Source organism: Elephas maximus, chromosome 10, assembly GCF_024166365.1.
Source record: "Elephas maximus indicus isolate mEleMax1 chromosome 10, mEleMax1 primary haplotype, whole genome shotgun sequence".
In the NCBI taxonomy this organism is placed as follows: Eukaryota; Metazoa; Chordata; class Mammalia; order Proboscidea; family Elephantidae; genus Elephas; species Elephas maximus.
In genome coordinates, this window is record NC_064828.1 from 10,656,713 (window position 1) to 10,671,344 (window position 14,632).

At 44.2% G+C, this 14,632-nt stretch overlaps 1 protein-coding gene across 1 annotated transcript in view; it reads right to left on the reverse strand.

The window, feature by feature from the left end:
• The window catches only part of SQOR (sulfide quinone oxidoreductase), a 60,715-nt gene that overhangs the window by 14,157 nt on the left and 31,926 nt on the right, over positions 1-14,632 (reverse strand). The window contains exons 2-4 of the mRNA XM_049897879.1: positions 7,291-7,541; positions 5,066-5,236; positions 4,430-4,483 (exon numbers count right to left, since the gene is read on the reverse strand). Coding sequence (XP_049753836.1) covers positions 4,430-4,483; positions 5,066-5,236; positions 7,291-7,524 — 459 coding nt within the window. The 5' untranslated portion in view covers positions 7,525-7,541. The remainder of the gene's footprint in view (positions 1-4,429; positions 4,484-5,065; positions 5,237-7,290; positions 7,542-14,632) is intronic.

Below are 14,632 nucleotides of genomic sequence, written 5' to 3' on the forward strand. Positions count from 1 at the left end.
TCCAAAGTAGATGAAGCTGTGGCAGTTCTACAGGCTCATCGTGCCAAGAAAGATGCTGCCCAGAAGGTGGGTGCTACTGCTACTGCTACCTCCCAGACGAGGAAAAACCAATTCAAAAGCCAAATAGCCCCTTACGGATTTCAGCTCAAGTTTGAAGACTTCCTAGCTTGTCCTATGGACCTCAACATCAAGAACCAAAAATTGCAAGTTTAATACATCATTTTGTACCAAAAGGTCAATTATGAAACACCTAGAATGTTTCAGTTATACTCTATGCCAACACGGGGTTCTTATCGTACACATCTGAGGGTGCTAGGGAACTATCATAAGCCTACAGAAGCGATGAGGAAACTGTAAGCAGAACAAAGTTGAGAGGCCCTCCCAGAATCTTTCACAGCTGGACACTGAGGCCCCTGACCACCAGCCAAAGGCTCTTCCCAAAGGACTGCCACACGTCCTGGACCCCAAAGCAAAACTTGCTATGCAAGAGAAAAACTAACAGATGATCTTTTACTTCCTTTGTCATTTTTCTCTAGTCTGAAGACTTTGTTAAGGAAAAAGCTGCCCTTTAAGTAGTAACAAGCTCCTTTTAGGAAGACCTGAGTCATGAAGGGTGAGTTATAAGCCCTCATCCAGTGGGAGCTGCTTCCCTGGGAACTGCGACTGGAGAGGAAGGAAGAGAGGAAGAGTGGGAGGAAGGGGGAAAGGGAAGGAAGAGAGGGAGAGAAGGAATGGGGAGAGGGAAAAAGAGGGAGCGGGAGGGAGGGAGAGAGGGAGGAGGAAAGGGAGGGAGGGGAAAGGGAGGGAGGGGAAGAGGGTGGGGGAGAGAGGGGAGGAGAGGGAGGGAGGGAGGAAGGGGAGGGGAGGTAGGGAGAGAGGGAGAGGGAAGAAGGGGAAGAGAGAGGAGGGAGGAAGGGAGAGGGAGGAAGGGGAGAGAAAGACAGGGAGGAAGGGGGAGGGGAGGTGGGGGAAAGGGAGAGAGGGAGAAGGAAGAAGGGGAAGAGGGAGGAAGGGAGAGATGGAGAGGAGGAAGGGGGAGAGGGACAGAGGGGAAGAGGGAGAGAGAGGGAGGGGGAGATGGGGGAGAGGGAGGAGGGGGAAGTGAGGGAAGGAGAGAGGGAGAGGGACAGAGGGGGAAGAGGAAGGAGAGGGAGAGGGAGGGAGAGGGGGGAGAGGAAGGAGGGGGAGGAGGGCGAGAGGGAAGGAGGGGGAGAGGGAGAGGGAGGGGGAGGGGAGGGGGAGGGGGAGAGGGAGAGGGAGGAAGGGGAAAGGAAGGAAAGGGGAGAGGGAGGGAGGAGAGAGGGAGGAATGCGGGTCAGAGTGAGAGATTGGATGTGCTCCCCCTCTGGCTGTACAGTATCAGGCTGTACACTGAGATGTGCACTGTCCTATCACACCAAGCGACCAACAAGTGGGGATGTCTGTCTGCAGAGACCTCGGGAAACCAGTGAGAAAAAGAGAGACAAGTAGGCAGAGAAGGGCTGCCGGGGTTCCAACAGAACCCACATCTGAGATCCAGTCCTTCCAGTGTCCACCTACATTCCTGCCCTGGAGTTCCAGAAATGCCTCAGTATCCTCATAAATAAACCCCTTTTTTGTTTGCACTAACCTGAGTAGTTTTCTTGTACCTGCAATCAAAGGGTTCTAAATAACACAGTAACCATGGTTAAATTACTTACCATCTCCTACCCTCAGTCTCCAAATCTGTTCAGTGAAGAAGTGATTGTGAGGAATCAGCACTGGATTCCTAACGTAGTAGAAAGCACAGACTCCATGATAACAGCCACTTTTAAATGTCATTGTCGTTTTGCTGCAAGAGGCTGCTAGGAATTCTCAGCTCTGGTCTCTCAAACAGTCCTCCTCCCATGGCATTGCAGGCTGTTTGGGAGACACTGTTGTGTAGATGGAGTCCCTTGGTAGTGCAAACAGTTAACGTGCTCAGCTGCTAACTGAAAGGCAGAAGGTTCAGGTCCACCCACACAGGTCCGCCTTGGAGGAAAGGCCTGGTGACCTACTTCAAAAAAATCACCCACTGAAAACTCCACGGAGCCCAGTTCTCCCCTGACACACATGGGGTTGCCGTACTGGGCGGCAACCGGCATGTTACTGGAGTTGTGTAGATACACTGTCTTTGCATCACCCGTCAACACTGGTCGGGGCTTTTTAAAGATGTATGGACCTCCCAGGAGTAATTGTAATTGGCACTTTTCTCCATATAGTCTAACAGATTTAGTTTGTCCTCTTATACGAGACTCATGAATCATGGCACCATGACTCAAACAGTGCCCCAACCGTCACACCAATCCATGTCTTCTCTGAACCTTGCAGAACACATCCCAAGGCATTTTTACCTACTTCATCCTGGATATGTCATGATACAAGTCACACAAGAACACATTCCTTACTGAGCCAACTCAGATGAGATCCTCGCCTGGATCACATTCCTATAGCTTGTGGCCTGGTGATAACTATGCTTTATGTGCTCCAAGTATTTATCCACAGTCCCTACAAACGTCTGGAAGTTATAATAAATACTGGAGATTGTAATAAATACTCCATTATGTTCTAGAAAAACAAACCTGAACCTCACAACTAACTGTCAGATAGCACAGAGCTCCCTAGTTTGCTAAAAAAGAGATCTAAGGAACTGCAAGGGTAGCATTTATATTGCACCAGCCACTTCATATGACAAGTTCCAGCCTCTACACAACAGAACCCAGAAGTGCTCACAGCGCCTGATGAGCTTACTAATGGTGTTATGTCCTTAAAATCTGTTTTATGAATCGAATTGTGTCCCCCCAAAATCTGTGTTGTAAATCCTAGCCTCTATGTTAACCACAGTGGTTAACAGCTTGGCTGCTAACCAAAAGGTCAGCAGTTCAAATTCACCAGCTGCTAATTGGAAACCCTATGGGGTAGCTGTACTCTGTCCTGTAGGGTCACTACGAGCCAGTATTGACTCGACTGCAATGGGTATGCCTGTGGTTATACTGGGAATGGTTTGTCCTTACTACGTGAATGCAGCAGGATTAATGTACAGTGTGTCTTGAGACAATCTCTTTTGAAATATAAAAGAGATTAAACAAGCAAGCAAGGGAAGCAGAGATGGGGTTAGAGATGTGCCAAGGGAGTGGGGTCACCACTCAGATGGACTAGGAAAATGAGGCCACCCAAAGCCAAGGGAGTAGAGTTACCCTCCTATCGGGCCTGGGAGGCAGAGCTGAAGCCCAGGGCCAAGGGGCCTCCACCCGGAATCCAGAGAGCATGGCCAACACCCAGAGTCTGGAGGGCAGGGAAGTTGCCCAGATGGTTTCAGAGAAGAGAGGATTATTTTCAAGCCTTTGAGAGCTAATGTAAATTGTTTTGCTGGGCTTTGGACTTGCTTGATACCCATTACCCCTTCTTTCCCTCCAACTTCTCTCATTTGTAATGGAAATGTCTACCTTGTGCCTGTTCCATTCTAGTACTTTAGAAACAGACAACCTGCATTCTATATTTCACAGGTTCACAGATGAAGAGGAATTTTGCCCAGGGATGGAATACGCCTAAAGTCTCACCCATATTTGATTTAGATGATTCGGGAGATGAGGTTTGGATTTGGAGTTTAATTAAAGACTTTGGGGATGATGTGATAGGGTGAATGTGTTTTGCATGTGGTAAGGTCTGGAATTTTGGGGGGCCAAAGAGTGGAATGTTATGGATGGAATTGTGTCCCCCAAAAATACATGTTGTAAATCCTAGCCTCTGTGCCTGTGGCTATAATCCCATTTGGGATGGGTTGTCTTTGTTATGTGAATGAGGCAGGATTAATGCAGGGTGTGTCTTGAGTCAATCTCTTTTGAGATATAAAAGGGATTAAACAAGCAAGCAAGAGAAGCAGAGATGGGGGAAGAGAGATGCCAACGCACATGAAGATCACCCAGGAGAAGAAGCTAAAAAGTCTAGGACCTTCCTCCAGAGCCAACAGAGAAAGAAAGCCTTCCCCTAGAACCAGCACCCTGAAGTCAGACTTCCAGACTCCTAAACTGTGAGAAAATAAATTTGTTTAAGCCACTCATTTGTGATATTTCTGTTACAGCAGCACTAGATAACTAAGAATTCATACCCTAAATCTTACTTACAAAGCCAACTTAGTCCTACATACAAAGGCAGTTTTCTTATAAGTGTAAAAAAGGCTGCTATTTTGCAAGAATTACCACTAAGGCGTGGATATGCTGAACTCTGATTAAAGCTTAAAGCTAGAACATAAATTGTTGTCATTGATGGAATCTTAAGGACTTTTTTAAAACCACAAAGACTTATGAGAAGTAAAACTAGAAGAGGATTTCTTAGAACTCCTTCCTGTCAAATTAATATAAAACAATTAAGTGCAGTGCTTGATCTTGGGATAAATAGGTCAATGGAGCATAGAAACAGTTTAAAACAGTACCTTCTCATAATTCAGCTGGATTCCAAGAGCAATGATAAGATATTTGTAGGAGATCTGCAACACAAAACAATGCCATTTTAGACCAGTACCCAAGAAGTGGCAGCCCAAGGGCCAACTCGGGCCTCAGATGTATGTGTTTCACTTTCTAAAGTGGGTGACTTGGGGCTGTGGGTGGTGAGCAGGCAGGAAGAGAGGGATGCACATTCCAGCCCTCCATTGTGCCCCCGATGCTCTCCTGCCTCACAGCTCACTGCTTCTCAGACACCAAGTAACCCACCTAGCTCCTGGAAGCTGGGTACCCCTGCATTTTTACACAGTGGAGAGTAATAGCAAAGAAGCTACATTTATTTGGGCAGTGCTTATATTAATACTTTTCATGTTGAGGCATAGAGGAATGACTTCCTAATCTTAAAAGACAATCGCTTCTTTTAAAATCTATGGTGTAATGTGTGAATCCCAAACAAAACTGACTTGTCATATGGGTTAGACCAATACTATCATTGGGAAACTGCTCTTTGGAAAGCACTGAAAAGAATGTGATCCAGTGTACTTGATTTAATGATCTGTATAAAAAAAAAAAAAAAATTTTTTTTTTTTTTTTATGGGATGGAAAAGTCCCTTCTTCAATTCTGTTACCTCCTTGCCATTGTCTGTACGGATGCAGTTCTTGTCTGGGTTAAGTTCAACCACTCTCGCTTTGATCCATTCTACTCTGGACGGAATCACACTCGCTGTGGGACGACCAGATGAGGATAACTGTTTGGCACCAGCACCTACCAGCGTCCAGATTGGCTGGTAGAAATGTGTCTGAGAAACAAAGTATTTGGGGGTTCATTTCAGTTTGAGGCTGATCAAAAGGCTACATGAGCTAGACTCTCAATTACTCCCTTCTGACCCCTGGAGCATAGCATAGGAAGGTCTCCAGAAGGCCGGTTTCCCCTATTGGCTTCTCCCATTATGTTAAGCTCTGAAAGATGGTCACCCAACCATGAGAATTTCTCGCAAGATCCTAAAAAAAAAAGTCATAAACTATCTTTAGCAACCACTGCATTGCTTATTGCCAAAAGCTAATTTTGTGTTTAATACATACATGCTATATATACCCAAGAAACCCTGGTGGGGCGATGGTTAAGAGCTATGGCTGCTAACCAAAAGGTCCACAGTTCAAATCCACCAGGCACTCCTTGGAAACCCTATGGGGCATTCTATTCTATCCTATAGGGTGACTATGAGTCAGAATCGGCTCAACAGCAACAGCTTTGGGTTTATATATATATATATATATATACACACACATACATATATACACATATATTATCAGTGTATTTGTATACAAAAGTAGAAAAAAACTTAAGCCCAGCAGCCTAAATATGGCTCCTCAGAAGTATGTAGGGACTATGGTAAGTCTGGAAAATTTTCAGCCACTTCTGAAGAGCCTCCTAACGTCATCAACTTCCAATTGTATTTCCACAGCCCGTGGGGGACTGCAGACACTCCCTTTTTATTCCCCTTCTCCTTCTCAAAGGTCTTACCCCCAAAGTCTGTAGGAACCAGGTCCTATATCACAAAGCAACATATGCCAAACTTTCACTGTTTTCTGGAGTTTTCTTGATGGTCCACTCTTGATTTAGTTGTGAAAGTTTTAGACTCGGTGGCAAAGGGCAAATTGGCTAACTGGCCTCTCAGAATTCCAGCTCACTCATGGAGTGGACTAAGGGACCCAAGAGCTCTCAATATTGCCTAAATCCTTCAAAGTAGTAGGACAGGACTGCTCAGAACCCACAGAGAAGTGAGAGGACATGAGGAATGCCTTTGCAAGCTCCCCTCAGCCAATAATGGATGTGGTCAAAAAGGAGATGGGGAGGGGTCACCATCTATGAGAGTTCATCCATTTCAAGACCATCTTGAACAGGAAGCAGAATGAAAATACAAACTCAGGTTTTTTTATACATTGAACAAGCATGAGCTCCAGCAATCACTAAACCAGGCACAGGTGGGAAAGTGCCCATGGGTTGGTCATGATACACTATACACCAGAGGGAATGTCCACCTGATACAGCTCTCTGATCATTCTCATTGAAATGTCATCACTGAATTGAAGAGACACCTCGAAAAGGAAAGTGACACAGAGAGTTCTCTAGCCTCCTCTCAGAACACAGAGAAGGCAAGAGTGATTACCACAAAGCCCGGGGTAGCCTATTCAATATTGGGAGACATCTTGAAAATGATGTCTACCCCTACTCCCACCTAAACAGGCACTGAATCCATTTTGCTCTCCTGCACAAGGACACAGCTCTCAGCTGGTGCACGTCTAGTCCTTTGGGAAACAGGCATGGCGCCAAAATCCTGAATATTTTTCTGAAGATTTTGGACAATCTTAAAATGCTTCTCATGAAATAGTGCCTTATAAACACTTCCCAACTTAGTCTTCCCTTCTAGTGTCTGCTACCTTTTTCTGCCTTAGAATTTGTTCTCTCCCTTGCTCCATCTTCCCTGACCCCTGTCACTTGTACTTAAATTTCTCAAATCCACTGACTCCTCTCAAGAGGTTATCTCTGATTCTGCCTGGAGAAGGATGAGGAGATGGGGGGTAGTGCAATTTCAAGTTCCTCCAGGCAGGAACAGAGATAAGAAAGTACAATGGCCATTGATTTTCTTCTGGACAAGAGACTAGGGGTGGGAAGGGAACACAGAAAGCCAAAAAAGCTGTCCTCCCTCCCTGCCTCCCTCTACTCTCTCCCAATCCTTTTGGACATGCTGCTTCTTATGCCTAGAAGGAGAAGCTCTGGAAGATATCCCACCCCCTCCCTAACACACTCACATGCATGTACACACTCAGGCCCTCAACAAGGGAGACTTACCTCACTGGGCTCAACGATGGCCACATTCTCTGCACCTACTTTCCTCTTCATGCGGGCAGCCATGGTGATGCCACCACTTCCCCCACCCAGCACCAGCACCTCATAGTGGTTCTTGGCTGCGCAGCTGGCTCCTGTGTGCAGCTGAAGTGGGCCAGCCTGTTGGGTGCCCAGCCTGAGGAAACAGGCAAAGAGCCGGGTACGGGGGCTGGACACCACAGGGACCAGCAGGGTCATCTTTAGGGTAGGTCAGGCTAGAAGGGAATAGACAAGGTTTTGAGTGCTAAGGAACGGACCACTATGGCACCAGAGCGTTTTCTTTCAGGAAGGAAGTGGAGGTCGAGATCCGCCCAGCTCCAGCTGCCCTCAATCTCCTCTTGAGACCATTTTCCCCTTTGGCTATGTTCCCAAGGTCTCCTGAGAGAGCTCAATTAATAGCTAACAATTTTGACTAAAATTTCCATTTCTCCCCTTCCCCCTCCTTTTAAGCTATCTAAAACTCATTGCCATCGAGTGTTTCCCACTCATAGGGACCCTGTAGGACAGAGTAGAACTTCCCCATAGGGTTTCCAAGGAGCAGCTGGTGGATTCGAACTGCCGACCTTCTGATTAGCAGCCAATTTCTTAACCACTGCACCATCAGGATTCCTTAAGCTACCTTGGCTGCTAATACAAAGGAGCCATGGTGGCACAGTGGTTAAAGTGCTCAGCTGCTAAATGAAAGGCCAGCAGTTCAAACCCTCCAGAAGAAAGATGTGGCAGTCTGCTTCTGTAAGGATCGCAGCCTTGAAACCCTATGAGTCAGACTTGACAGCAATGGGCTTGGGTTTTTTGAGGGGGTTCCAATGCTGTTATAGGTCCCTGGATGGCAGAAATGGTTTGTGCTCAACTACTAACCTAAAAGTTGGCAGTTCAAACTCACCCAGCAGCATCATGGAAGAAAAAAGCCTAGTTGATCTGCTTCCGTACAGATTACGGTTCTATGGAGCAGTTCTACTCTGTAACACATGGGAATTGACTTGACGGCAACAGGTTTGGGGTTGGCGGGGGGGGCTTGCTTGTTTGTTTTTGGTTTAGGATGTTGTCTGAACCAGGTATCCCCCACCCTTTAAGATCTTCCTTATAGTCTGTAGCCATGCCTGCCCACCCATAAAATCTAGGGCATCATCTGGTATATCCAGCAGCCACCCATTCCCCTCTCTGGCATACTCCTCAACCCTGTCTTTGCCTTTTCAGTCCATCAGAATTGACTAATGAGTCCACAGATAGAGACTGTATAATTCTGACCACAAAGGGTACCTGAGACCTTGCAGGAACAGGAGCAGTCCAGCAAGAAACCCACTGTTCAGGACCTACCTTCTGAACTGATTTCACACCAAGGCCTCAGTCCCTCTTAGAGGCCTCCTGGTTCTGTGCCAGGGACATGCGATTTAATCAAACCACTGGATGCAGAAACGCAAGCAAAGGCCCTCCACGCCTTTAGCAATTTCAACTAGATGATAAAAAAGTCATAAAAGGAACCCTGCCTGCGATCATAAAATTATATATTATGTGCCATATCTGCACACGCTGCTGACCAGCCTTTCATTATATCCAATTCAGTAAGCAATCTCTCCTTAATAGCTCCTCCAAGAGATGTCCTTTACCTTCAGGAAAAACGTTTCTACTCTTAGTAGTGAGGAAATTACAGCTTCTCAAAGGCCGGTTTTTGCTTCACCCTGTCCATAGAACTGGCCTTACATCTAGGACGTCATCTACTTAGTATAACTGGAAGGCCCAGACTTCAAGTATCTCCCTCTCTGTACATTATAGTGCTCCAAATTCCGCCATCACCTTCAGTCCTTTGGGTGAAATACTGCTCCAAGAACTCTTTATTAAAATGCAAATAGCCAGCTGGGGAGTAAGGCTTTCAGCTGCTAAGGTGGCTAACTTCTCCATGGAAATGATCTAATTATATCATTTCCCCACTTATTAGAGAAGAGGACTGCTCCATGAGGGAATTAGAGAAAGGTGGGAAGGGAGAAAGGGCTGTGAAAGGAAGGACCCTGGGGAAGAGGAAGCGAGAGGGGTGGGAGTGGGAAGAAGGGGCCAGGGTGTTTGTTTTAATTAAGATTAACTCTATTCCAGAGTTTTGGCACCCCTGAAAATGTCCCCAACATTTCAGATCTGAGAAGCAACACATAGCTGGACAAGGGGCCTTGGAGGCCCACAGTAAAGGGGGGAGGCTCATACATTATTGCTGCCAATTTAGAATTAGTATAGACCTTTAGAAAACGACATTTATCATCCTTCGACCCTGCATTTCCATTTCCGGGAATCTAGTCTAAGGAAATAACCTGTAAGATTGAAGAAGAAGGGGGAAAAACCTATCGCAAAGATGCTTCTCACACGTATTCATGATATGGTCCATCCTCAATTAACTAGTTTGTAGGTTGGACCTGATTACATTCTGGGGACAGAAAAAAAACACTCTAGGCTGTGCACAGATCAGGGAAGGCACTGGTCTGTGATTGATTAAGCCAAGAGTCATCTATGATTATTTCAATTTAATATGGTTGGGGGAAGGGTAGGCAAGATTAAGATTAAGTAAAATATAGTTATACGCGATGACTTGTGTTGCCTTTTAAAATTATATTTCCAACAGCATATGAAATGCTTATGTTACGATCAGGATATAAATTGAAAATACAATATGATCTCAACTACGCAAAAGAAAATACATAGAAAAAACAAGATAGCCAAAGTCACCACTGTGTGAGTGGTTTCCTCTGGGTTGTAGAAAAATGGGTGGTTTTGATTTCTTCTGCTTTTCTGCATTTTATAAAAGTTTCTATCATATACAAGGGTAAGTCAAAAAGCATTGCTACAACGGCTCCACTTCATACATGCACAGGTTTATCTCAAACAAAACGTGTTCAAACACGCCTCTGCAATCAGTGGCTGGCTGCAGACAAGTCTTCGCAGTAGTACACTTGTTTTAGTCTCATTGTCTTCCAAAAAAAGAATACTTTTTGTGCCACGAAAAAAACAATTTTAAGGTCAGGGCTAAAATCAAAATTTTTAACAAAACTCAAGTGGACATCTTCCCAAATCATTGAAGTTTTGCAACAAGTTTATGGGAATGCTGCCCCACATGATACAACAGTTTTTAAATGAATCAAGTGTTTTAAGGAAGGTGGGAAAGACCTCAAAGATGAGCCAAGGGAGGGAAGACCGCTGAGAAGGTCATGGTGACTGTTTTTTGGGACCCCAAAAGGATAATCTTGATAAGTTTTCTTGAAGGGCACAGGACGACCATGGGGGTTTATTTATGAAGAAGTTTGAAGAAAATTGAAAACTGCATTGGTGAGAAAAAGGCCAGGAAATTTGCACTGAAGAATTTTTTTCCATCACAACAACGCACCTGGTCATTCTTTGAGGGTAGCAAGGGCTGTCCTACAAGAATTTTATTGCAAAACCTTACCCCATTTACCCTACAGCCCTCATATTGTCCCTTCAGACTCTTTTTGTTCCCAAAACTCAAAGAACATCTAAAAGAAACACAATTTGAGTCCCTCAAGGATGCCAGAACTGCCATTTTGACGTGGTGTAAATCAAAGAGTGCAGAATTCTTCAGGGAAGGGCTAGAGAGAGGGAAACACGGCCTTCAGAAGTGTAGAGACCTAGATATGTCGGGAAACAATAGTTTCACATTTTGATATTTTTGTTTAATAAAAGTTTCTATGATTTTGTAGCAATACTTTTTGACTTACCCTCGTACATATATTAATCTTATACTTATAAACTATTTATTTTAATTATAATAACTAAAGCATATTAAGTACTTCACATAAATAAGCATTTAACTTGAATTGGCCACCATTATCATACCCATTTTACAGATGTTAAAATTGAAGCCGGAGCAGTTACTCTGTTTAGGTTGTCCGGCCTGTAAGCAGTGGGCTGTGATCTGAACCCAGGCGCTTTGATGCCAGAGCCTCAGCCTTAAACCACTCTGCTTTGCTATCTAGGATCTTTAAAGAACTATGTATCAACAACAAAAATGCTGATGAGAAAAATGTTAAATGCAAAAAAAAAACCCACACTTCCCAGAATACAGAAGCCATTTTTTTATGGTACTGGCTATGATTGATATTTTCTTCTTCTTTGTATTTCTTAGCTTTTCCCAAGTTTTCTTTAATGAGCTCTACATTTTAATATGTTTTAATTACTCGATTTGATTTTTTTTTTTTTTTAAGGTTGATGAGTGGAAGTAATCAGCAAGTAGGGTGTTCCTGTTTGGTTCGGAAGGAAGAAGAAATTATATGGTGAATCCTGCCTTTCTTTCTAGGTGTCCTCAAAATGACAGAATCACAGCAAAACCCCTCACTTTCCAGAAAAGGGAAACTATTTTCTCATGGCCCAGACATCTATGTCTTAGCCCCATTAGCCAATGGAAAGAGTTTAAAAAAAAAAAAAAAAAGACCACCTATCTGGGAGGTGGCAACCCTGGTAGCACAGTGGTTAAGAGCTACAGCAGCTAACCAAAAGTTCGGCAGTTCAAATCCACCAGGTGCTCCTTGGAAACCCTGTGAGGCAGTTCTACTTTGTCCTACAAGGGCTGCTACGAGTCAGAATAGACTCAACAGCAACAGGTTTTTTTGGGGGGGGAGGGGGGGTTGATCTAGCTAGGAGGTGGCCTGGCTAAGTTTCTGGTTTCCAGCTACCCCACTGGTCTTAGTTATCTAGTGCTGCTATAACAGAAATACCACAAGCGGTTGGCTTTAACAAGCAGAAATTTATTCTCTCATGGTTTAGGAGGCTAAAGTCCAAACTCAGGGCTCCAGATCCAGAGGAAGGCTTTCTCTCTCTATCAGCTCTGGGAGAATGTCCTTGTCGTCAATCTTCCCCTGGTCTAGGAGCTTCTCAGCATAGGGACCCCAGGTCCAAAGGATGCGCTCTGCTCCTGGCACTTCTTGCTTGGTGGTATGAGGTCCCCCATCTCTCTGCTCATTTCTCTCTTTTATATCTTAAAAGAGACTGACTGAAGATACTACCTAATCCTGTAGATTGTGTCCTGCCTTATTAACATAACTGCCTTTAATCCTGTCTCATTAATATCATAGAGGATAGGCTTTACAACATAGGATAATTACATCAGATCACAAAATGGAGGACAACCATACAACCCTGGGAATCATGACCTAGCAAAGTTGACACACATTTTAGGGGGACACAATTCAATTCATAACACTATCTGAGGTTGTTTGACCTTCTAGCTCCCTTCCAGCCTAACACCCCATGGTTCTTCCTCTTGAAAGAGGAAGATGTTATGCAAATATTTTTCTCACTCAGCCATGAAGGCTAGGTTCTGTTTTATTTCAGCAGTTATCCATAACCCATTGCTGGATTTCACATTTATAAACACAAAGTCCTCTGAACCAGTTTTATTAACTTCATTAATAACAGCTACCACCAGAATGCCCAGGCTTTTGCAATCAAATTTCATTTTTGAGCTATAAACAATTTCAAAACTACAGAAGAATGTATTAAAGGAAATATCCCAAGTTTCCAAATCCCTGGCCCTTTGCCACCTGAAAATCTTGATAATTTTCTTAGTCTAACAGTATAACATTACCTAAACTCCCAGATCAGAAAGGCCAGAGCCGTAATCTAAGGCAGTTTGTGTAGAAAGCAGAGCATGATACAACACCAAAGACTAGAAACAACCCAGGGCAACAATGCATAGCCATTATTTTTAATACTTCACTTAGGAACCAACGGGAATTCCTGATCTAAGCCAAGTCTACCTCAACAACTAAACAATAGACAATTGAGGCAAGCAACGGTCACACAATCTTAACAACAGAAGCCAAAAGGCCAAAAAAAAAGAAAGAAAAAGCCAAACTTGAAGTTGCAGAAAACTTCTGTCAACAAAATAACTAAAAAGCTTGAGTTTAATATGACTTCTTAGTCTCCTCAGAAGTTAGCCTTAAATGTATATACTTGTGAGGTTAGGAAATAAGAATTAACTACCAATGATACAGGAGCTCTGATGGTGCACTGGTTAAGTGCTCAACTGCTAACTGAAAAATTGGTGGTTTGAACCCACCAGCCACTCCATGGAAGAAAGATGTGGCAGTCTGCTCTCGTAAAGATTACTGCCTTGGAAACCCTATGGGGCAGTTCTACTCTGTCCTATAGGTTTGCTATGAGTTGGAATCCACTCCACGGCAATGGGTTTGGTTTTTTGGTTTTACCAATGGTACAGAAGAATGTAGCCACTTTCTCTCTACATTTTTACAAGGTGGAACACACACACACTTTCAAAAAAATCAATAAATAAGGCAAATTTAATTTTCATTTCACAAGTGGCACGCACAATACATTTTACAATTAAGTAATGTCATGATTTTAATCCTACATCAATTGAATACCTCCTTCAAAAAATTAAAATAAATGCTTTTGTATATCTTTGACCTAACTGGTGAAGTAAAAATCACTGTTGATTGTTGAGAGATAAGACAGCCTCTTGAGCATCCCCTATTTACATCGCTGGCCACTGGTTCCAGGCCCTGGTCTAAACAAGTCTCAGGAGTCCACCTTTCCACAGCAGGCCCTCCCTGGACAAACAGTGCAGATCACCATGTCAAAAGCTCCGTGATCTCATGTCATGTGACATGCCACACAGTGGGTTGTGAGCAGCTATGACACCTGGCTGAGTTCAAAAAGAGCTCACCCCTAAGCAAGGGAATAAGCAGGGTTAGTCAGGACATTCTTAAATGTCTACCAAGCCAGCAAGGCTTATCATCAACATTTCAGCAATTTTGTTTTTAAGGAGACTGTCAGTCTTTTTTGTAGGGTTCATAGTTGTTTTATCTCAAGCCTACAACAATAACCATAACCACAGGGCCAACCTTCAACAGATCATTTTTGTAGAACACTTACAAAACCAATGAAGAAAACAGACAATTCACAGTGCTCACACTTGAGCCCACACTTGAGGTACTATTACAACTTTATAAAAGGGGAAACTGAGGCTCAGAGAGGTGAGGTCACACAATGAGTTAGGAGCAGGGCCATAGCTAGGATGAGTTCTTTCTGCATAGAGCAAATTTTTCTGAATGCCATTTGCAGCAGCAGCAGAAACATTATCAGGAGCTAAAGATTCAGAGGTGGGGAAGCTCCCAGGCTTAAATTCTCCCAGCTCCAGATCTCATGATGGCCTCTCTGCTTGGACAGGGCACAGCCAAGTGGCCCCACACACCTTCTGCACCATGCACTGAACATCACACCTCCAAGCAGCACAGGCACAGCCTACTGGAACCTGCCCTGCACCGATTCCCAGCCCGCCCTGTTGGCCCTA